Source organism: Onychomys torridus, chromosome 9 (assembly GCF_903995425.1).
Source record: "Onychomys torridus chromosome 9, mOncTor1.1, whole genome shotgun sequence".
NCBI classification, from domain to species: domain Eukaryota; kingdom Metazoa; phylum Chordata; class Mammalia; order Rodentia; family Cricetidae; genus Onychomys; species Onychomys torridus.
In genome coordinates this window covers 59007754-59030298 of record NC_050451.1, presented here as the reverse complement: position 1 = coordinate 59030298, position 22545 = coordinate 59007754, and the positions used below count along the sequence as shown (strand labels likewise).

The window sequence follows — 22545 nt, the reverse complement described above, 5'->3', positions numbered from 1 at the left end:
TCTCCCTAATCTTTTTAGTTAGTTGAATTTGGGGAAAAGTAAAATTAGCATGTTGTCAATTGCAATTTTAATCCAAAGTCACTGTAGAATTCTTCTTACAGATTTAGTTACCTGTCTATGCAAGGCATTTTTATGACATTCCTACTGTGTACTAGACATATTCTTTTTGTCTTTTTCATCATTCATTAATGCAATCATGTTTGTATTAGTACTCAGTAAGGTCATTCTAAATATATGTAAGACAAATGGCAGTTGAAGCAAACATTTAGAATACTTGTCCAAGATTTTGAAATACATTATAGATATTAATATAGATGTTATATAAATAGAATAGTAAATACCTGTTTGATCAAATATGAGGCCAAAACACAACTGTATTGTAACCTCATTATTCCCTGGAATTATACTTTATAAAATGTCTAGGAACACTGAATTGGCAGATTCTGAACCATTTCTCCTAGAGGAAATACAAGGTTAGGTACCTGCCAACCTCTGGACACATTTTCATCAACTAGTTATTATATAAGCTATGCTTCTGTTTAAAGACGCATTATTTAGTACTATTATTGACACTTTAACACTGAACCATTGGCCAAAAGCACTATCACACATGCCTGAACAAGCTTTATCAAACATTTTTCATTTATCAGACAATTTCTTCATAAAGCACATCACAGCCTTCACAAACACAGGAGCGAGCACAAGCTAGAAACCACCACTTGAGCAATATGTATGGGGGGGGGGTTCGTTTTCAGCAGTGAAATCACCAATAAAAAGCACAAAACTACAAAAAGTGGAAGCCCAAAACATAGTATGAAATGAAACAACAAAAAGGACTATATACTTGTTTGTATTGTGAGAGTCCCCCTTTAGAGAGAAATGTGTTTCCAGCAACTCAGGCTTTTCCCTGTGCATGTCCAGTGACTGAAAGCACTGTGAGTGAATGTAGATTTGTGGGTTGTAGATATATTTTACGAGTAGGTGAATTCAGAAGAACAGAATTCATAAAGAATAAGGACCTGTATCTCCACAGGGACAAGACATTTATAATCCCTTTACTGGAACCATTACAGATTTTGTGTGCATTTGTATGCAAGCAAATGTAAAGGCTGCTCTATTCTAATAGCTAATAGCCAGTAGCAACTTACATATATTATTACCTCATTGATTTTTACAACCTTATGAAGTAGGTATGACTTTAAAAGGAGAAATTAAGATGATTTTGAATACATTGTCTTTTCCTTCCCCACCTTCGGCTAATAGAATAAGATTAAGTATAGTTTGCTCTGTATATTTTATGTGTGTATAAGTGTATTATGGAGGGGGCTGGAGAGATGGCTCAGTGGTTAAGAGCCCTAGCTGCTCTTCCACAGGTCCTGAGTTCAATTCCCAGCAACCACATGGCGGCTTACAGTCATCTCTAATGTAAACTGGTGACCTCTTCAGTCATGCAGTCATTCATTCAAATAGAGCACTCATATACATAAATGAGTACATCTTTTTAAAAAAAGAAATTAAGTGTATTGTGTGTGTACAAGTGGAGGTCAAAGATCAGCCTTGGGGGTCATTCTTCAAGAGCTGTCCATCTTGGTTTTTTTTGAGAATGGATCTAGGGGTTCACTAACTAGACTGAGCTGCTGACTAGCAACTTTCGGGTATCCACTTGTCCCAGCCTCCCCAGCACTGAAATTTTAAGCATGTGCCACTACGTCCAGCTTTTTTTTTTTCTTTTTTTACCCTTAACACAAGTTCTAGTGGTTAAACTTTACTGACTCTGACCAACTCCTCTGATTATAATTCACTCTTAAATTTAAAAAAAAAAAAAAAAAAAGCAAGTGCCCTGATTGTTGTCTTCATTTACTTCATTTACTATTTGTCCATCTAATTAAAAGTAGAAAGATAAGCAGGGTATAGTGGTACACACCTTTAATCCCAGAACTAGGGAGGCAGAGGCATCAGAGAGTTCAAGGCTAACCTGGCCTACATAGTTCCAGGACAGCCAGGGCTACACCGAGAAATTGTGTCTCAAAAACAAATAAAAGAAAAAAATGGACAATAGTACTATTCATAGAGTTATAGAACTAGAAATTTCTTTCAAAGATCATGTAATAGCCCAGTATGGTTGCCCTCCCTTCAGTTTCCCAGCACAGGGAGGCCGAGATAGGTACATCTCTGAGTTCCAAGACAGCCTGATCTACACAGCAAGTTTCAGAACAGCCTGGGCTACACAGACCCTATCTCCAAAAAACAAACACTCATATAATTAAATCTACTTACTTCTATGAGAAATAAGCTCCTGTTATTAAGTTATGTGTAGCCCTCTATGCTCAAAGGATTGTGCTAAGCCAAAGTCTACTATACAATCAGGATTGTCACATCTCTCACGCTGTGATGAACCATGTAAATCAGAATTTGCAGTAGGGCACAAGGAAAGAGCCAGGTCTCTTCTGGGGAAGTGTAGGAGCCTGCCCCCCTGGGAAGCACTTCTTGGCAACAACTGGCTAAGAGACAGTGTTTCCCAACCTCCTTTTTTTTTTTTTTTTTTTTTTTTTTTTTTTTGTGTGTGTGTGTGTGTGTGTGTGTGTGTGTGTGTGTGTGTGTAAAGCTGTAAAATCAGATACTGTTCACCAGTTTTGTCAAACATTAAAGCTACACTACGAGGCCCAAACCAGCAATGTCTCTGGTTCATTTCAGATTGCTTGTGTGAAACCTCAATAGGTCTAAATTCTGCAACTTGTAGGCCTCTGTACTGTTTGTGACTGTGACAAGGAACCTAAGACAGATTAAGTGAATGCTGATGGGTTAAATATATAATTAAAAAGAACATTAAATGTCCAGGTAGTCAGTCTGTTTACCTCATAAAATAATTTGTTAACATGTTTTGGCTATATATTTTACCCACAATGCAAAGATCATGTGTGTGTTTTTTATATTAGAATTGATTCATATTTTGAGTCAGTATGGAATTTTGCAGTCTCACACAGTGGCACTCTTACTATCCTTATCTAATGCATGCAGCCCTCTGCAGAGTAGTATCTCTTACGGAAGTATGCATTTTATCTTGCTTTAGTCAGTAGACATTACACAGCACCTGTAGCTAAAAAGTGTTACCTCCTCGGTACTATTTGAAAATATGATATCCCAAATATATCCAGAAACCTTGCCTTAGTTATTTGCTGAGCAAATACAGGAGGCCTAGTTCCAATGCATGAGTTAATGTAACTAATCTCTAGTGTAGTTGCAGGATATTGAGGAACATCTCTTCCATTACCATAGAGAGCAATGGACAGAATAAATACCTGGAGAATTGGGGAGGGCTGTGTCATTTGTCTACACATTCAAAAGGCTGCACAAATTATAAATAAAAAGCTCGATTAATATAAAGTAGACATTCATGGGTAACATGCACCCAGACTAGAAATCAGAATATTTATCCATTCTGCTTTAAATGCATTTGGCTTTCCATTTGGGAACCGTTCCATTTATGGTATTGAAGTTTAGCTTTAATAGATACTACCACGTTTCTGACATGTTTGAATCAGCTCAGCCTAACAGTGTGTGAATCTTCTTGAAGTGCAGCCCAACAGTGATCTTGGCCTTTCCATTTTAACTGTCCTAATGAGTATCTTTGTGATTTGAACTCTGATTTCCTGGAGATGCCAGAGATTACAAACCTTAGCCTGTTGGCTGTTTGGATGCCCTCTGAAACGCATATTAATGTCTAATCTATACTGGTTTCATAAACATTTTTCTTAAACTTTTAAAAATAAATAATTTGCATATGTAAACATTCAGAGAGCTGGAAATTTTCCCACTGACTCCAGTGTAATAAGCCTCTCTGAAATAACTTATGAGAACTTGACTGGTAATTAACTACTTAGGAAGAGACTTTTAAGTGTTTGGTTTTGGTTTGGGGGTTTTGTTGTTGTTTTTTTTATTGTTTGTTTTTGTATTGTTTCTCTTCTTATTTAAACTACCAATATTTTCCAGCTTGGTAGCATATGCTTTTAATCCTAGTAGTTGGGAGGCCAAGACAGACAGATCTCTGTAAGTTCCAGGCCAGCCGGGTCCACACAAAACAAAACCACCAATATTAAGCACAAAATAGAAACTGGTTACGAATAAAATTTTTAATTAGCTTCTGGAGGATACTTTCTGTTTTCTTTGGCTTTATGAATTCTGATTGCTGTTAATAAATTATTCTGCCAGGCTTAGTGGCACATGCTTGTAATCCCATGACTCTGGAAACAGATGCAGGAGGATTGCTGCAAGTTCCAGGCCGACAGGGCTCCATAGTTAGTCTTTGTCCCTAACTAAGTAAATAAGATCATTACTAATTAAAGGGGTTGATTTTGAAAAAAGAAAAGAAAAATAATAACTTGAAATAGAGTATTATAAACTTTGACATAGGGGCTGGAGAGACACCTGAAGTTAAAAAAGCACACTGTTCCGGGGTGTGGTGGCCCATGCCTTTAATCCTAGCACTTGGGAAGCAGAGGCAAACAGATCTCTGAGTTTGAAGCCAGCCTGGGCTACAGAGACACGTCAGCCAGGGCTCCACAGAGAAACCTTGTCTGGAAAAACCAAAAATAAAAAAGGCATACTGCTCTTCTAGAAATGCTGGGCAGAGGCAGGCGGATCTCTGTGAGTTCAAGGCCAGCCTGGTCTCCAAAGTGAGTTCCAGGAAAGGCACAAAGCTACACAGAGAAACCCTGTCTCGAAAAAACAAACAAACAACAACAACAACAACAACACACACACACACACACACAAAAACACACAAATTAATGCCATTTTAAAAAGCTAACCTTTACATTTTTCAAGTTACAGGACTTTCAAATCTCCCATAACCTCACTTCTCAGTTGTAAATGACTTTATATAAATTCATCCAGATTTTCTTATATAAATTAATATACAAGTGACAATATAATTCTGTTTTGCTGTTTGGCGTATGTGTGTATGTATGCCACAGTGGGTATGTTTAGGTCAGAGGGCATCTTTGTAGAATCCTTTTTCTCCTTACACTTTTATATGGATTCTGGGGATCTGTGAGTTTAATAATGACAGGTGCCTAGCCATCCTAGAGTGAACAGCTTGGTTGTAATGAACAGCAGCAGCAGCTTACATGGCAAGCATCTTTACCTGCCGTCTTGCTGGCCCACTGTTCTTGCAACCTACCAATAATAATTGCCACTCAGTGGTTAAGAGTTCTTTAGTTACGCCTGTGTTGATTGGATACTCATTATTAACAATAAGATACCATCTTGACTCAATTTTTTTTTTCCAAGTATACCCTTGTCCATCTATCCCATTTACCTTCTAGGTCCCCCAGGTAGCCTATTTTCTGGCAGAAGTTCAATATCTTCTCTTTTAATATCCCTAACACTAATGTTTTTCAGTGTGCAGAATGCCAGTGAGGAGGATCTAAATGGGTTGGGCATGGCCTAATTTTTCCCCAAATTCTTTTTTTGTAGTTGAATCATCTTAATTATGAAAGTTCAGATATTAAGTTAGTAAATCCTCTCTGTGTTTGCTTGCTTGTTTGTGTGTTTGTTTTCCCATTAGGACTGGTGTCCTGCATCTTCATTTTGTAATGCCATGTGGCTTCTGTCAGGTAGCAGTCAGGTCAAGGACACACTCTCAGAAAAACACTTAGAAATCTGATCCATGGGTTATGCTCATTGTTTCCAGGTAATACTTATGGAAAATATTGAGCCCTTCCATAGATATATATATATATATATATATATATATATATATATATATATATATATCCTAATCTGTGAGTAGAAATCTCCAAAGTAGGTTTGCTTTTGTTTTGTTTTGTTTTGTTTTGTTTTTTTAAGCAGTAAGGCTAATTTGACTGTTATGTATTTGAAAACCAAGAGTATACAAACTAAGGTAAGTTCCAAGCTAATTTCTACTTTGTTGTATAATATGGTATCAATGTACAAACAAAATTATTTTCCTTATGTAGAATCAGCTCTTCAGTTAAATCATCATACTGTAAGGTCTGTGGTCTCAACAGTAGTTCTTATGTTGAAATATGAGTAATTGGGCTACATTTTATAGTTTGTATTTTATATGTGTGTATATACAGACATGTAGGTAATACATGTTTAACATGTATTTTAACATCATGTGGCTATTGGCAAAATCAGTCTGGTTCTAGGCTAGGGTTAATGGTCTGAGTTTCTTGTAATAAAACAGTACTTTGCTAGTTTGAAGATCACCTTACAGTTTGTAACTTTGCTTTTCTATTTCGGTGGCATCAGATAGAAGTTGCTCTGTGGACTATAGGCATGACAGTTTCAGAAACAGAAAATAGCCCTTCATCTCTGGAGGCTTTTTTGGTGAAAAGAGTATAATAGCAGTAGAGAGAAAGTTGACCATCCGTTTTCATGTTGTGCTGGGTTGTTGCCATTTTAAAGTGGAAGTAGTAGCTTTGATAGCTAATCATATAATAATGAGATAAATTATTTTAGGTTATGTAAAAACAGAAGACTTAAAGTCTCCCTAACTGCTAGATTTGCTGTGGAAACACTAGGAACAGAAGACCATACATACCTCATTCCTCTTGCCTTCCATGGGTACTTGGGTCAACATAGAAAAGGTGACTATTAGCCCTATCTTTTTAAGACACCACCACTGATTTTGTGGGAACAAAACTCTTAGCTATTTGTTCTGGAAACACGGAGATGAAGCTGTTGTTCTTCAGACTTCTGTGTAAATGGCCAGGTTGGTTTTGTTGTTTTTAAACAGTCTTGTTTCATGAGCCTGAGAATTCATTACCAGTCTTACTCCTCCGTGTGTCTTGTCTGCTAAATTAACAAATCAAAATGGCAACTAAAGCCCCACCATGACCTGTATGTTGGATCTGGTAATAAGGGATGCTTAGCCATACTAGAATGACCAGCTTTGTTGAAGTAAACATAATAGAAGAGTTGCTGTGGGGAAGCTACTAGAACTGATTAATCAGACCTTCAGGAGCCTCATTATACCTTAAGCAGCAGCAATTCTATTTAGAGAGTGTGTGCTGGCTGTGACGCTTAGGCCGTTGATGCAGTTGCCTAATACCAAATTTAAAGCCAAACTTTTCTGTGTAGTCATGGTGTCTTCTTGATGTTGTCCCTGTTGTCTGTTTTAAATAACTTGTTCCTTTTGTTCTAAGGGGATCATTTTACATGAGGAAATTGAAGTCTGATGTACAAAACCTTATGAAGGAGACTTTAATCCTTTGTTTTAAAATACATGGATTGGCTGAGTATGGTGGCATACCTTTACTCCCAGCACTCAGGAGACAGAGGCAGAGGCAGGTGAATCTCTGAGTTCAAGGCCAGCCTGATTTACATAAGGAATTCCAAGATAGCCAGGGCCCTGTTGTAGAGAGACCCTGTCTCAAAAAAGAAGAAAGTGGGGATTTATAATTAAATTGATTCCACTTTCAGTGGGGTCTCAGGCTAGTGCTGGCAAGCAAAAAGTGACATCCCAAGTGTTGTGTGGCATATACGCAGTAAGATTCCTCCTCTGTTCCCATGTGTGTGAGCCATGTAGAGTGTGGGGGATCAAGTAGACTCAGAACTTCAGGCTTAAGATCTGACGTCACAGATACAGTCTCTGCTTTGAGCAGAAGCTAGTGAGAAGTAGCTGGAAGTCAGGAGAAACAACAAGTGAGTTTCACTGTAGTCCCAAGACACTTTTGTTTGTTCCCTTTTGAGGATGAAGGATGGTGTTTTACTCTTTGAGGGTTTTCTGGACTCTACCTTTGGTGGGAATTTATTAACCACATTGAATAAAATAAAAATCCTGCCCTAAGGGCCTTCCTGCCTTGTGGAAGAGCCTTGTGAAAGTGGTAGCATAATGAAAAGTATTTCAGGCAATTTCCACAGCCTGTTTCAGTATCTCTCTTTTTATTCTTGTCAGAATGGTCACTTCGACTTGCCAGATCCCTCAAATGACTAACCCAAGCCTTGCTCACTACTGTTCAAAGTTCTTAAAGTCCAAACCATTCATTAAAGACTAACATTTGCTGTTGTCTTCAGTCAGTGAAAGGGGGTAATTAAGTGTGGTTTTAACTAGTTCTTTTCAACTGTTGCCTTGAATACTTGTTGAGTAGAAGTAGATTTGTTTGTATCTCTTTGCTTATAAACAAAGCACACACCCAAACCCTTCCTGCCTCTGGAACAGGTTCAAGATTTGGAGACAGGTTTGTTTGGGGGCGTTTCCCTTGTCTTATCTACAAGTAAGCAGATGCTAGGGTTGAATTTATTTTGACCCTTTCACTTTAAATGTGGAACTGAAGCAAGAATTTAAATATATCAGAAAAGTGTGTGCTGCACTTGAGACATGCGGGACTCGGGGAGAAAGGTGTGTACCATATTCTCAAATGTTCTCTTAAAAGCTTTGTAGAGGTGATGTCTTTATCTACGTAGGTAGCTACAAGCTAGCAACTATTACACAAAAGGAATATTTAAAACCATGTAAAGGTCTGTGTTGCATTAAATTATAGTTTACGTGCTTGATTTTAGCAACAATTTCTACTGGTACTTTTACAATTGGCAACAAAATAAGTTTTGAATTTTTGTTGGAATTTTTTTCTTTTTTATTTATTTATTTTTCTATTATCAGCTTGATACAGTACAAATTCTTATCCTAATAGTGAAATGTTGCACCGAGGCTTTCCCAGTGATTGAGTGAAACCAAAACTTAATATAACCCACAGTCATCCTAGGGTCCCCCCTGCTATGTAGCCTTTCTAGTTCTGTGGGTTGCAGTCTGATTATTCTTTACTTTATATCTAGTATCCACTTATGAGTGAGTACATTCCATGTTTGTCCTTCTGGGTTTGGGTTACCTCACTCAGGATGATAATTTCTAGTTCCATCCATTTGCCTGCAAATTTCATGCTGTCATTGGTTTTCTCTGCTGAGTAAGTACTCCATTGTGTATATGTACCACTTTTTCTTAATCCTTTCTTCAGTTGATGGGCATCTATGTTGTTTCCAAGTTCTGGCTATTAGGAATAGTGCTGCTATGAACATAGTTGAGCATGTATCTTTGTGGTATGATTGAGCATTCCTTGGGTATATGCCCAAGAGTGGTATGGCTGGGTCTTGAGGTAATTCGATTCCCAATTTTCTGAGAAACTGCCATACTGATTTCCACAGTGGTTGTACAAGTTTGCACTCACACCCACAGTGGAGGAGTGTTCCCTTTGCTCTGCATCCTCTCCAATATAGACTGTCATTAGTGTTTTTGATCATAGCCATTCTGCAAGGTATATGGTGGTAGCTCAGAGTTGTTTTGATTTGCATTTCTCGGATGTTGAGCATTTCTTTAAATGTCTTCAGCCATTTGAGATTCTTCTTTTGAGAATTCTCTGTTTAGCTCTTTAGCCCATTTTTTAATTGGATCGTTCAGTATTTTGATGTCTAGTTTCTTGAGTTCTTTATGTACTTTGGAGATCAGTCCTCTATCAGATTGGTGAAATTTTTTAAAGGAACTTAGGAGGTATTTATTTGCAAGAGAAAGTATTTCACTTATGTTTATTTCCCAAAGGAATGACTCAGAACTGTATAGGAATCTTAAGCATTCTATCATATTGTTTTCTAATGCTTCAAATAAAGAGGCTACATATGGTTATAAAATAAAGGCTCCTCAGCATGTGATGAGTGGCGGTTCCTGCTTTACTAGCATGATTAGCTCTGTCCAGGAATTTCAAGTTAGAGTGTAATAGATAAGTAATTGCCTAAACTGACATGTTTCTAACTGGTTTTTTCTAGAGCCTGGCCCAACTAGAGAATCTGTGCAAACAGTTGTATGAAACAACAGATACAACCACTCGACTGCAGGCAGAGAAAGCCTTGGTTGAATTCACCAACAGCCCTGATTGCCTGAGCAAGTGCCAGCTGCTCCTTGAGAGGGGAAGTGTACGTAAGAGTTAACCAGTCCTAAAGGATAACAAGAACTAAGGAAAATGCTCTGTTCTAACTTTAGGGACAGACTGGGATAGTCTCTGCTCTGAGTCTTAAGCATCTGTTGACAATGATCTCCTAATCAGTAAACTCTTTATACATATATTTCTGTCCTGCACCAGATTCCTGGGATGCGTTCTCTGTTTTTATGTTTCAGTGTCATCTCCTGTCTTTCGTGGGATATAAGGGGTATGTCAGTCCTTGTTGTTGATAAACTTCTGGGTCTCCTCTTTTTTTTCTATTCAGCTCTGCTTACTGCTTGCTGAACAAATCTGAGGAAAATGACCATGACATTGGAAGTTAAAATGTTTTGTTGGTTTTTTGAGGCAGTCTCACATAGTATACGGCAGTCTCAAACTTGGTATGTAGCTAAGGATGACCTTGAACTCCTGATCGTCCTGCCTCTGCCTCCCATGCTAAGATTTAAAGTGAGACCGTGTCTAGCTAGGAAGTTTGGGTTTTAGAATTCGAATCCCTGCCAACTGAAGCTGAGCAGATTGATCAATGGTTAAGAGCATCAAGTGCTCTTGAAAAGGACCCAGAGTTGGGTTCCCAGCACCCATGTCAGGTAGCTCTCAAATACCAGTAATTCCAGCTTTGGGGGACCAGCCCCTGGCCTAACCTTCCTTAGACAAAGGAATAGCATAAACAGAAGTTCCATTCTATTTTTTCTATTCTTTTCTTTCTTTTTTGTTTTTTTGTTTGTTTGTAAGACAGTTTCTCTGTGTAGCATTGGCTGCCTTAGAACTCATTTTGTAGAGCAGACGATTCTTAAACTCAGAAATCCACCTATTTCTACCTCCCAAGTGCCGGGATTAACGGCGTGTGCCACCCAGTTTGGTCTTATTTTTCTTGCTTTTTTTTTTTTTATGCTCTAATAACTTTCTAGACATACCTGTGTTATCTTTTTCAGAGATAAAAGGGAAGAAGAAACTAAGAAAAGATGCAAATACTAACTATAATTACTGTGAGCCTGGTGGAGGTGGAAATATAAATGATGATACAGTATTGTGTCTTGAACAACAATGTGTCCCTAAAAAATTTGTTTATAAATGTTAATCATAGCAGTGAGGTAATTGCCATGAGTTCAAAGCCAGCCTTGGCTATAAAGTTAGATGCTGTCTCAAAAAAAAAAAAAAAAAACCACCAAAATAATAATAATTTACTTCTAAAAAATACCCTTTAGGCCAAAAGAATATGAAATTGTGAAAGGGCTAATTTGTTGAAAATTAGAATTCTAATTGACTTATTATTTAGTTTTCATTAGTATTGTCAAAATATTTATGTAATAATTAATAGTTGGTTAAAATCATCCTTTTTCAAAAAAAAAAAAAAAAAAAAAAAAACCTCCGTTCAGGACTCTAGCTCTTTTTCTAAACAGGTAAAGATTACAAAGTCATGTCAGGTTGAATAGTGGTCTGACTGAGGCTTTTTCTTGAATGAAGTCACTGTTTGCAGACTGGTCCAGAGCATGTGTCTTGGGAGATGTACAACCAGCCCTTTCGCTCCTGCTGCCAGAGCCCACATACTCTCTGAGCTGTTGACTCTAGTTCCTCACCGACAGTTAACAAGAGAGAAAGAAGCAGAATCAGTACAGTACTGAAAACAGTTACATCTGTGCCCACTTCTCAGTGGCTCAGCAGGCCTATTAAAATTATGACTAAAAACTTAACAGTTTGTATTTTTACAGTAAACTGTGTTTAAGTGTATGAGTATAAATCCAAGTCACTTTTGTAACTTTTTTTTCTGTTGTATTACTCATTTTGTTTTGTTTTTTGAGATAGGATCTCGATGTATATAGCATTTGGCTAGCCTTGAACTCACAGCTGTCTCCTGCCTCAGCCTCCTGAGCACTGGGATTGCAGAAGTGCACCACCAACAATTTTTTTTTTTCTTAGTCTTAAGAATCTTTTCTACCTGGTGGTGTTATGTAAAAATACTAACATGAGTGAATGTCCTTAAGACTTAGTTTCATGACAGTTATTTTTGACCTTCAGTTAGATTATTTTTAGTGGTTCTGAATCTGTTCCTGTTGCATGATTTTATGTAAGATTACCATACGTGATTCCTCCTTGTGTCATGACCAGCTGGAATGTTTTAGTGCTTTGAAAGCCCAAAAGTTGTTAAAAGCCTCACAGGAGAATAAAATGATATTCCATTATTAGGACATAATTTTTCTCAGAAATAGTTGGTCTGAAGTTTACTAGAAAATGATCATATGCACGCCCTAGAGCTGTACTAATGCACAGATACAGTTTGGAGATGAACTCTGTAGTATAGTGGACTGTCCGTCCAACAGTTCAGTTTTCCTTTTACTCTGCTTCAACACTGCAGAAATGTCAAGGTGACACAAACCTTACAGCTGACTTCTGAGTCAGTGGTCAGTGGTTGTTTTTCTTCACTCCTTTTCCAGTCTTCCTACTCCCAGTTGCTAGCAGCGACATGCCTTACCAAACTCGTGTCACGGACTAACAACCCACTACCATTGGAGCAGCGGATAGATATCCGTAAGTATAGCGCTTTCTGCTTGTCTCAGAGATTCAGTCTGCAGTGTGCTGATAGTAACTAAGTAGTTAAATAGTTGAGTGTAGTTAAGTGTATCTAGGATTCAGGTGTTTTCCCAGAGTTCTGGGTCCAGAACCATCCCTTTGGTTGCTAACACATTTCCTTATTCAATTTTTTGTTTTCGAGATAGGGCTTCACTGTACCTCAGGCTGACCTCAAGCCTACATTCCTCTCATCTCACCTCACACCTGTTAGGTTTATAATCATCCACCACCACACCCAGCCTCTGTCATTTTTTTTTTTTATTGTCACTGATACCTCAGAAAACTTTAAGACTTTCTTAGTTCTGCATATACAGCATTATTTAGCCATGTAAAAGTACATTTAAGGCTGCTGTACTTTAGATTTGTGATGATGAAAAATTCTAAATTCAAAAGCTTATAATAACTTTTCTGAAAAGAAAATTGTGGTTTTAACTATCCCCATCTTGTCTATTTATAAATGACAGTATTCTAATTAAGTCAGACAAGTCCTTGGCAACCTCTTAATTACTCTTGGTGATCTTGATTACCCTTGCCCATAACCGAGGTCAGCAGGGCAAGCTTACAAGGGTCTAAAGCATGCACAGAACCCTGGGGTCAGTCCCCAGAGCTATGAAGATCATCATTGTCACTGTCATGGTCTGAAATCTGAAGCCTCACTTCTCAGGAGCATGAAGAATTAAGAGAGTTCAGTCTGAATTTACTGTTTCTGCCTAGTAAATGTATTCTAAAGACAAGCCTCTGTGTTTAAAGCCTCCTTAGCATGCACACCATTTCATTCCTTAGGGAACTATGTGCTCAACTACCTTGCCACTCGGCCGAAGTTGGCTACTTTCGTGACACAAGCACTCATCCAGTTGTACGCCAGAATCACAAAACTGGGCTGGTTTGACTGCCAGAAGGATGACTATGTCTTCAGAAATGCAATCACAGATGTCACAAGGTTTTTACAGGTACAGTGTACATACATGTTTGACAGAGAGAGAGAGAGATAGCTCGGGTGCTGTAACAGAAATAGACTTGATGCTTATCTGATTTTTCCATTACATTAAATATTATCTGAACTACTCCATTTTTTTTTTATCGTATGTGTGACCATTTTTGCATTTTAGCATAAATAAATCTTGTCTGTTTTGAAGATTCCTACACACTGTACCAAGCTAAAATGTCATAAAATAATTAACCTGGTGTTCTATAGGTAAACATTTAGTTTGCTTCAATTAGGGGCTGTCGAGTATTCAGTAATTACTACAGCACACACATCTTGTCACACTTGAGTAAGTATATCTGTCAGTGAACTCCTAACCTTGAAATTAATCAATCAGAAGGATAAAAATATTTATGGCTTTCAAAGATATTTCCAAATAATCTTCAAAAAAGTTCACTTTTTAAGCATACTCTCTTTTTGTATCTCAGCCCTATAAGCTAAGCATTTTTGTTTTTATAACTTAGTAAAAATAACTAGTAGTATTGTTTGGGTTATGAGTGAGACAAACTTTTATGTCTTTATTTGCTACTTTATTTGTTCTTCTGTGAACTTCCTGTCCAGTGTACATAGGTATTTTATGCACCTGTATGTCTGCAGGCCTACTGCCTGCAGAGGCCAGAACAGGGCTTTAAATTCCCTGGGACTAGAGTTACAGATGGTTGTGAGCCTCCATATGGGTGCTGGGACTTGAACCCAGGTCCTCTGGAAAACTACTGAGTCATTTCTCCAGCCCACCTCTTTACCTATTTCTTAATGTTGGGTGGGGGAAAAAAACCCTTCTAAAACATGGTTATTTATTTCATTTTATTCATTTGCCTAGAGGTATGTCTTGCAGTTTCTATTTTAATAATGTGTATGCTGTGGTGCTTTGGAGAACTTCCAAATTTGATAAGGTTAAATGCAGCTGTCTTTCTTTATGGAAGGCTGTTGTTTGTTTTCTATAAGGCAGCAGGCTGAAACTAATTCCTTGCTGCCTTCTATAGGCAGTTTTCCTGGTAATAAGGAATCTGTAATTAAGTAGTATGAGTACATTCCAAAGCCAGGCCATGCCAACTTCCACCTGTGCATTTGCTTACCAGGACAGTGTTGAATACTGCATCATTGGCGTCACAATTTTATCTCAGCTCACCAATGAAATTAATCAAGTAAGTGCTACAGCCTTCCTTATTGAAGTAAGTGACACATTTTTTCTTGGTATTGGTGCTTTCTGCTGTTTGTGGGGTGATGTTTTTTGGCAGTTGTGTGCTTTTGCGGTAAGTGATTAATGCCTTTTTCAAACAAAATAGACCCATTCGGTTTTCCTCTGTAAATGCAATCCACACCACTCTTTTTAATCTGGCCTGCTTCTGAGATCACCAAAGTATATTACGCTCCCGTATCAGTTTTCATTATTAGTACCAGTGTTCTTTTTTTTTTTAAGAGATGAGAATGATGATGTCATCTATGTCAAAACCATACCAGAGTGTGGGAGGCTGAAGCAAGAGAATCGTCATGAGTTTGAGCCTGAGCTATGTATTAAGACTCTGTTTCAAAAAGAAAGAAAAATACTGCCTTACTCTAGTGAAAGAGTTTAATTATGAAATAGCAATTATAAAAGTAAAATCAGTTACATGCTTGTGGCCCTTCTGCTCCTGTGTACATTACTATCTGCTAAAGTTATTTAAAAATCAGTCACCAGGCTTAGGGTTGTTGCTCAGTGGTAAAGTGCTTAAGCACACACATCAAGCCCTGGTCCTTGGAGACACACCCACTGGGCATGGTGGTGCACTTCTATAAATCCCAGCACTGGCAGGTGTTGACAGAATGATCAAAGTTCAAGGCCAGCCTAGGCTAGAGATCCTGTCTTCCCCCCACCCCCCAAAAAAAAGGTAAAGTAAAGTTTTTAAAATATAAGTAAATAGCAGTCAGCTCCCATGTGTTATTACTAAAAATCTTGCTGGTGATCTTTCAAAATGAATAAATTTTTTTCTTTTCTGGTTATTCTTTCAAGTAGTCATTGATGTCACCAAGAATTACAGAGGAAACACCAGTGGCTAATTTTTTTTTCCATGTTTTTTCCTTTTTGCTCTGGCTATTATCATTTTGGTTGTTTGCTTCTATATTTAACTAAAATTATATAATTATTAAACAAACAAGTATTGATATTAGTTGTAACATCTCACATTAAGTTGCCAGCATATTAATTACATTGGCATTATTGTTGCTATTGCTAATAATGATGCAGATGTTTTATTAATCCTAAGAACTTTAAACTGTTAAGTTGGTACTCTTTTAATGCTCTAGATTATAACTGTTCAGATTGGGCATCTGTGTTGTATTACCTGTTAAGTGCAGTTGCCATTGAGCAGCTTTACCAATAGCTTAGACTTGTGAGTAACTACGACGGGCAGCCACCATTCTAAGTTAACTTGTTTTATTCTCAACAATCTTGTAAGGTAGGTATTGTGGCTGTTCCATTTTTCTGGATAAGGAAACTGTGATGCATGGTAATTTGTCTACAGTTTCACAGTTAGTGAGTAATGCTATCTAAATTTGAGCCCAGATAGTCAGTCTTATACCAGAATCCTGTGTTGTTAACAACAGACTGTTCAACCACTGTTACCTGTACAGTAAAGAGAGCATCCATTAGCCAAATACAAAAACCATAGGCTTAATGTTCTCTCTCAAAGCTTGCTCCCCACCCTGTAAATAACATGAAGATTGGTAATTTTTACAAAACAATTTTCTGTGTGCTTTACTTAAGTGATTGTGGTATGGAGTGGACCATATGATGACCATTGCTGCTTGACAAAGTTCCAGCATTTCAACTTTTCGAATCAGAGTTCTCCAGCACCCTTTTACTTTCATTTTTAATGATTGTCACTGTTGTACCTTTCCCTATGGGAAATTCTGTGCAGCCTTTAAGAAGTGAACGATGATAGCCTCTTTAATGAAGTGACTCTTTTTGGAAATCCCCAGCACCTTGGAACCGTAGAGCATGATAACTCTGCCTAGTCCTATTCAAGTTAACACCAAGGTGCTAGAAAATTTAGGGAAGTCACACATGCTTGATATTTGATAATCAAGATTTAGACATTCCTAAGGCCTACTCAGGTTCACAGTAGTGTTTGTCTAGCTTCGTCTTTGCTCACTTTTAAGCTTTAACTATTTGGATAAACTAACTTTTACAAGAAACTACACATACACACACACACACACACACACACATGAGGTTGTGTCTGCGCCTCTGCTCTCTACCTTCCTCCCTCCCTCCCTCTCTTTCTCTCTCTCTTTCCCTCTTCCCTCTCCCATTGCCCTCCTCCAACACTAATAAAACCCTGTCTCAAAAACAAACAAAAAGCATAGCTTCATCATATAAGACATATAGCACAGTGACATAGACAGTAGAACTGGAATATTTTGAACCTCTAAGTAATGTTCCAATACTTACTGGTTGGCTCATTCAAATTAGAAAGTATACTTCTCTTTACCATTTCTATTTGAACCTAGAGGTGACATTTTGGAAGGTTTGCTACTATGATCCTTCAGTGTGACTAAAACAAAATGAACCCTTCTTGGGTGCATTGATCAATAAATCGAAGAAATTTAAGTTTCAATTAAGTGGCTAGGCTACAAATACTGTAGACAATCATAATTCTTTTATTCCATATGTTGAGTGTCTACTACCTGTTAAAAATACAGGATTACTATTTCTATAGCAGCTGAAAAAACGGTGGAATGAGAGACCCTTAGAATGATTTCAGATCTCATTTCCATGTTGAAATAGGCTAGAGAATGAAGTGAGACTGCAGGCCATCATTTATTTTCAAGTTCATGCCATTAGTGATTGTTTTGAAATTGGGCAGTTGCTTCCGCCTGGTGAGTTAACTTACCAAAGCCCAGCCTTGCTGCTCTGTCTGGTTTTGTAGCTGAGCCACGATATGATAGCAATTGCTGGCAATGCATACCAACAGTTTGTGTAGTTTTGCTTGAGAGAAATAAGGTCATGGTCGCCATGAGCAACACCCATCACCCTTTTCTCCACATCTTCCTACTAGATCTGATTTAACAATAAATTAAGCTGTAAAAATGAATTTTGTGTTTATATTGAATTATTGGAAATTCTTCTGGTTTATTTGAAATCTGCATGAACCATGCCCTCCTCCCCACACACACACTGGAATTATTTTAAAACTTGGATTGGCTTATTCTTTTCTACACAGGCAGACACCACCCATCCTTTAACCAAACACAGGAAAATAGCTTCTTCTTTCCGAGACTCATCACTGTTTGATATCTTCACACTTTCCTGCAATTTACTAAAACAGGTATGGTTATAAGGTCGGTTATAATTCCTGGTCCCTTTTCAGGGCTAAGAGTGGGTGGGATTTGTTAGATGTCAGCACCTTACTGAGGCCATTGTCTCTCGAATTACACACATCTGGAGACAGAGAAACAGCTAGCCAGGTTGATCACTGACTTAGAAAAAAGGATTAAAAGCTACTCCTCTGGGTAAAAGACAGTAAGAGAACATTTATTCCTTGTTCCTATCTTCAAGGAATCTAGTTTACTACAAAGTTAGAAATTTGCTGTTAGTTGCTTTATAGCCACATAAAATGTCTCTATACAGAATGGAAGCCTGTTAGCTTTATGGTGTTTAGATTCCTTAAGTGTTCTGCAAGCAGGTTCAGACTACATCCTTACCATACAAAACTAGGTGAGTCTTCTATCCCCTGCTGAGTTAAAAGCAGCAAATAAGCGAGCAGCATCTTCTTTAAAGAATAGATTTTGAATTTTTTTGGCATCCACTTTGGTTTAATAACCTGAAGGAATAGGCAGTATCACATAAGGGAATTAAGTGCTTTAAATAGAGAGCTGGTTTTAATTTCATCTATTGATAGCATTAAATTTAATCAAAAAAGTTAGGTAGAGTACTTACCATGCATGAGAGCCTGGCTGGGTTCAATCCCCAGTAACAGTGGTCAGGTGGCTTTTTCAACATGGGAAGCTACTTGGGGATAGCCTCTGGTTCACTTTTATGTGTTTTTGTTCTCATTTTCTGATATTCCTGTTTTAGCTCCAGAAACAAATTTATATTCTTTCTGTTACCCTATTTATGACACCCATCTTTTATTCACTTGATTAACTGCAAATTTATAAATGTTCCATTGTCCAGCAAGCTGCCAGGCAAAGCTGTAGTACCCACAAAGCTGTGACATCTGCTTAGAGAAATAGCTTCTGAGAAAACTAAGGATCAAATCCTCCCTAATCCTATCAACTCATCACTAAGGCCACAGATACTATGGACCAGTATCTAGCTCTTAAGTCTACAGATACTCTGCAGATAAATATGTAATATTCAGGAGTAATTTTGTTTTCGTTCTCATTAGAAAAATATTTGATAATGATGGTTCTACAAAGAGGAAGGGAACTGTAAAGCTTATTCAGAACTAGGTCCATAGCTTTATTTAAGCCACGCCTAGAAATTACGAAGATCGCACACCCAAACGCCAAATCCTGTATTGCTTAGGATTCCCAGTGGCCATTATGACTACATATGAAAAAGAAGTGTTAGCCAGGGGATTTCTCTAAATGTCAGCTTCATATTTTTATATGTGTTGATACTAAAAGAAAACGTAGATTTTTTTTTCGTGATAACATTGTTAATAAAACAGCAACATCTTTCTGGAGTAAAAACATTTTACTATGCTGAAGTACAGCCCTCCTTTTCCAACTTAGCAGCATACTTCTAAAGCAGGGAAAAGAGACTTGTTTGGAGCTCATTCATCATGTGACAATTTTTGCAGGCATCGGGAAAGAATCTGAACTTGAATGATGAAAGTCAGCATGGCTTGCTAATGCAGCTACTCAAACTCACCCATAACTGTTTAAACTTTGATTTCATCGGCACATCTACTGATGAGTCTTCAGATGACCTGTGTACAGTACAGATCCCCACCAGCTGGAGATCAGGTAACAGAGCAGCTTCAGCCTAAGTCTAAGTCTGCCTGCCCTGTGTCTATAGGTTAATCTAAAGAGGCCCCGTAATTCTTTATTTTTTGAACAAAATTTAATGTTTTCATGCCTTTGTTTACAACATGGTAAGGATTCATAGAGAAGTCTTATGAATTCCCCCAAGCATAAGAGAACTTGTAATTACTAAATAATACCAGATTTCTGGGGAGTAGGAGGGCTTGTGTTTGTAGTTGTTGTTTGTTTGTTTTGTTTGTTTTTTAATTTTATGTGTATGGGTATTTTGCTTATGTATATGTCTGTAAAGCACTTGCATGCCTGGTGCTCTCAAAGGCCACAAGAGATACTGAATCTGTAGGAAAGGAGTTACAGACAGTTGTAACTGCACCATATGGGTGCAGGGAACCAAACCTAGGCCACTAGGAGAGCATCAAATGCTCTTAACTGCTTAGCCATCTCTCCAACCCCCACTTCTGTTACTTAAAAACAAGGTGTCATAAGGTGTTACTTACCTGTGGTCCCAGCTGATACAGGAAGATCGCAAGTTTAAGGCCAGCGTGTATATGGCAAGACCTAGTCTTAAAATAACCAAAAATAAACGAAAGAATTTCAGAGTGTCTTTTTTCTAAGGACAAACTGTGGAAAGAGGAGTTAAGATTATCTAAAGTTCCTTGAAAGTCAAAACGATAAACACTTCATAGAGGAGCTGAAATCAGTAATTTTTAACCGGGGGGGGGGGGGGGGGGGGGGACAACTCTCACTAGTTTATCACTTTCTAAGAAAATAGGTATGGTCCCTAATACATAAAGCTGTAAAAATGCATGAAGGCCTGTGCGGCAGAGTCAAGTCATGCCCTTCATCTTTTTCCTCCTAGCGTTCTTAGATTCTTCTACTCTGCAGCTGTTCTTCGACCTGTATCATTCCATCCCTCCCTCATTCTCACCTTTGGTAAGTCAGAACCAGTTTTTAAAACAAACCTATTTCTAGAAGGTACCATTGGTAAATAAACCTTAGGTCTGTTTTGTTTTGTAAAATCATAGAAATAAACCAGACATGATAGCTGGGAGATCTGTGAGTTCAAAGACAGCCTTATCTACATATCAAGCTCAAGGACAGCCAGGGCCGCATAGGAAAACCCTGTGGGTGTTTGGGTTTTTGTTTGTGTGTTTGTGTGTTTTGTTTTTTTGGGGTTGTGTTTTTTTTTTCAGTTGTTGTTGTTTGGGTTTTTTTGTTGTTTTGAGGGGGGTATGGGGAGGGGGATGTTGATAGAAATATGTCATAGTATGTACTAGGATTAGTTACCCAGTGTGTTGATGCTGAGGTTATAGCCTAAAAGTTCTAACAGCAGAGTCTTCATTGTTTTTAATTCTTCCTGTCTATTGTCATGTTATGGCTAACTGTCAAGCTTTTTCTGTCCCATCTTGTGCCTATAACCCTAGTGATTGCCACAAGCTACTGTTTAAGGATTCATCTGATACTTGTCTAGCTTAACATTGAGACTGGCATGAGATGTTTTTAAAATCCTTCAGGCACTCCTGTAATCCCAGCACATGGGAAATGGAGACCACTATATTGGGAATTTAAAGTCATCCTATCTCCCATATACCAAGTTTGAGGGAAAGAAGAAAAGAAAGTCTCTGAGGCCAAAGTTACATAGTGATAAATGATAAAATGAAAGACAAATATGTCTTTCTCCCAAGAAAGCATTGGAATTCTTATCTAGTGGTAATGTACCTTAGATCACAAGGTCATTCAGGGTCTAAAACGTTGTTGGTCTAGGAATTTGGGGACTTAAATACTATTCTACATGAAATATACATAGGAACACGGTAAAGTAATGGAGATTTCTTCAGTGGATCACTTTCCTGGTCATTATACTTTTCCAAATTAACACAGGCCTTCCCTTTAGCATAAATATAAATTCAATGTTATGTACATCCTTAAGTCACTTAAGGAAAAAGTAGCACAGTCAAGAGGGGTAGTCAGTGAAAACACTGTTTATAGTTGAGCAAACTCACAGTGACCTAACAAGGCCTGGGGACATGTGCCCTCTGCAAAGGCTGGTGGAGAACAAGCCTAGGAGAGCTCAGCCTGCATCCTGGGAGACAGCTATACAGCAAATGCTGTGGCAGTTGGTAGTCCAGCCGGGGGCAGGGAGGAGGGTATCTTTGTCTTCTCCCTTCTGCCCTCCGAGTGCTTCCCTGTGGTGAGGCCAGCCCAGAGCAAGAGCAACAGCTGTGCTGTGGCTGCTGCAAGTCCAGCTTCCTGGGCAGAGAGCGTGCAGAAGACCAGAAACTGGCTTGTACAGATAGACAGCACATAATTAGCACTGTAGGAAAAGGGAAAAACTTTTTTCAGGCCATAGATTTGACCTGATTACTTTATCATATAGTTCTGTAAGCAGAGCTTGATTTTATTGAAACAGAAAAAAAAAATCTAAATCTCAAGCATTATTGAAGCTATAAATTGCTTGACTTTTTTCGCAGCTTAACTATATATAAGTAGGAATCAAAGAAATGATTAAGTAGTCAAAGATATTATCTAAGCGAAATTTCCAAGCTGGATGTAGTCATGGCCGTTGCTTTGATGAACTTGGATTGAATGCTTCTTTTTTTGATAAAGCTGCTGAACATTAGAGGGGGCCATAGCTGCCCGTCTTACTGAGTGTATCTGTGCTATGCCTTGCTTGCAGGTTTTGTCCTGCCTGGTACAGATTGCCTCGGTCCGGAGGTCCCTATTTAACAATGCCGAGAGGGCCAAGTTTCTCTCTCATCTTGTTGATGGTGTTAAACGAATACTGGAAAATCCACAGGTAAGGTTTCTGAGAATGTAGGTATATACTGAATCTGTGTGACTGAAGTCTGAGGGAAGTTCATCACGTGGCCATGGCAGAAATCCCAGGAAGCAGCTTAGGCTGCACTTCTGAAGACCTATGGATGATTATGGGGTACATTTGCTCCAAGAGAGGAGTATGAGTCCCATAGCTCTAGAATACAGAAATCATGGAACAAGGTCATCAGATACAAGCTAGCTAAAATGGCACCAGTGATTCTTACTCCCTCAAGAAATTAAAAATCTAAAGAT

The 22545-nt window shown here is 38.2% G+C and overlaps 1 protein-coding gene across 2 annotated transcripts in view; it reads left to right on the top strand.

The window, feature by feature from the left end:
* Xpo7 (exportin 7) overlaps positions 1 to 22545 on the top strand; it is a 92799-nt gene that overhangs the window by 41870 nt on the left and 28384 nt on the right. Inside the window, exons 2-9 of one of the 2 annotated variants that reach the window (XM_036199006.1) lie at positions 9784 to 9930; positions 12389 to 12482; positions 13308 to 13474; positions 14589 to 14654; positions 17712 to 17816; positions 19296 to 19461; positions 20336 to 20409; positions 22154 to 22273. In XM_036199006.1, the coding sequence (XP_036054899.1) occupies positions 9784 to 9930; positions 12389 to 12482; positions 13308 to 13474; positions 14589 to 14654; positions 17712 to 17816; positions 19296 to 19461; positions 20336 to 20409; positions 22154 to 22273 (939 nt within the window). Of the gene's footprint in view, positions 1 to 9783; positions 9931 to 12388; positions 12483 to 13307; positions 13475 to 14588; positions 14682 to 17711; positions 17817 to 19295; positions 19462 to 20335; positions 20410 to 22153; positions 22274 to 22545 lie in introns of both variants that reach the window. The other variant, XM_036199005.1, reaches the window with a different exon arrangement.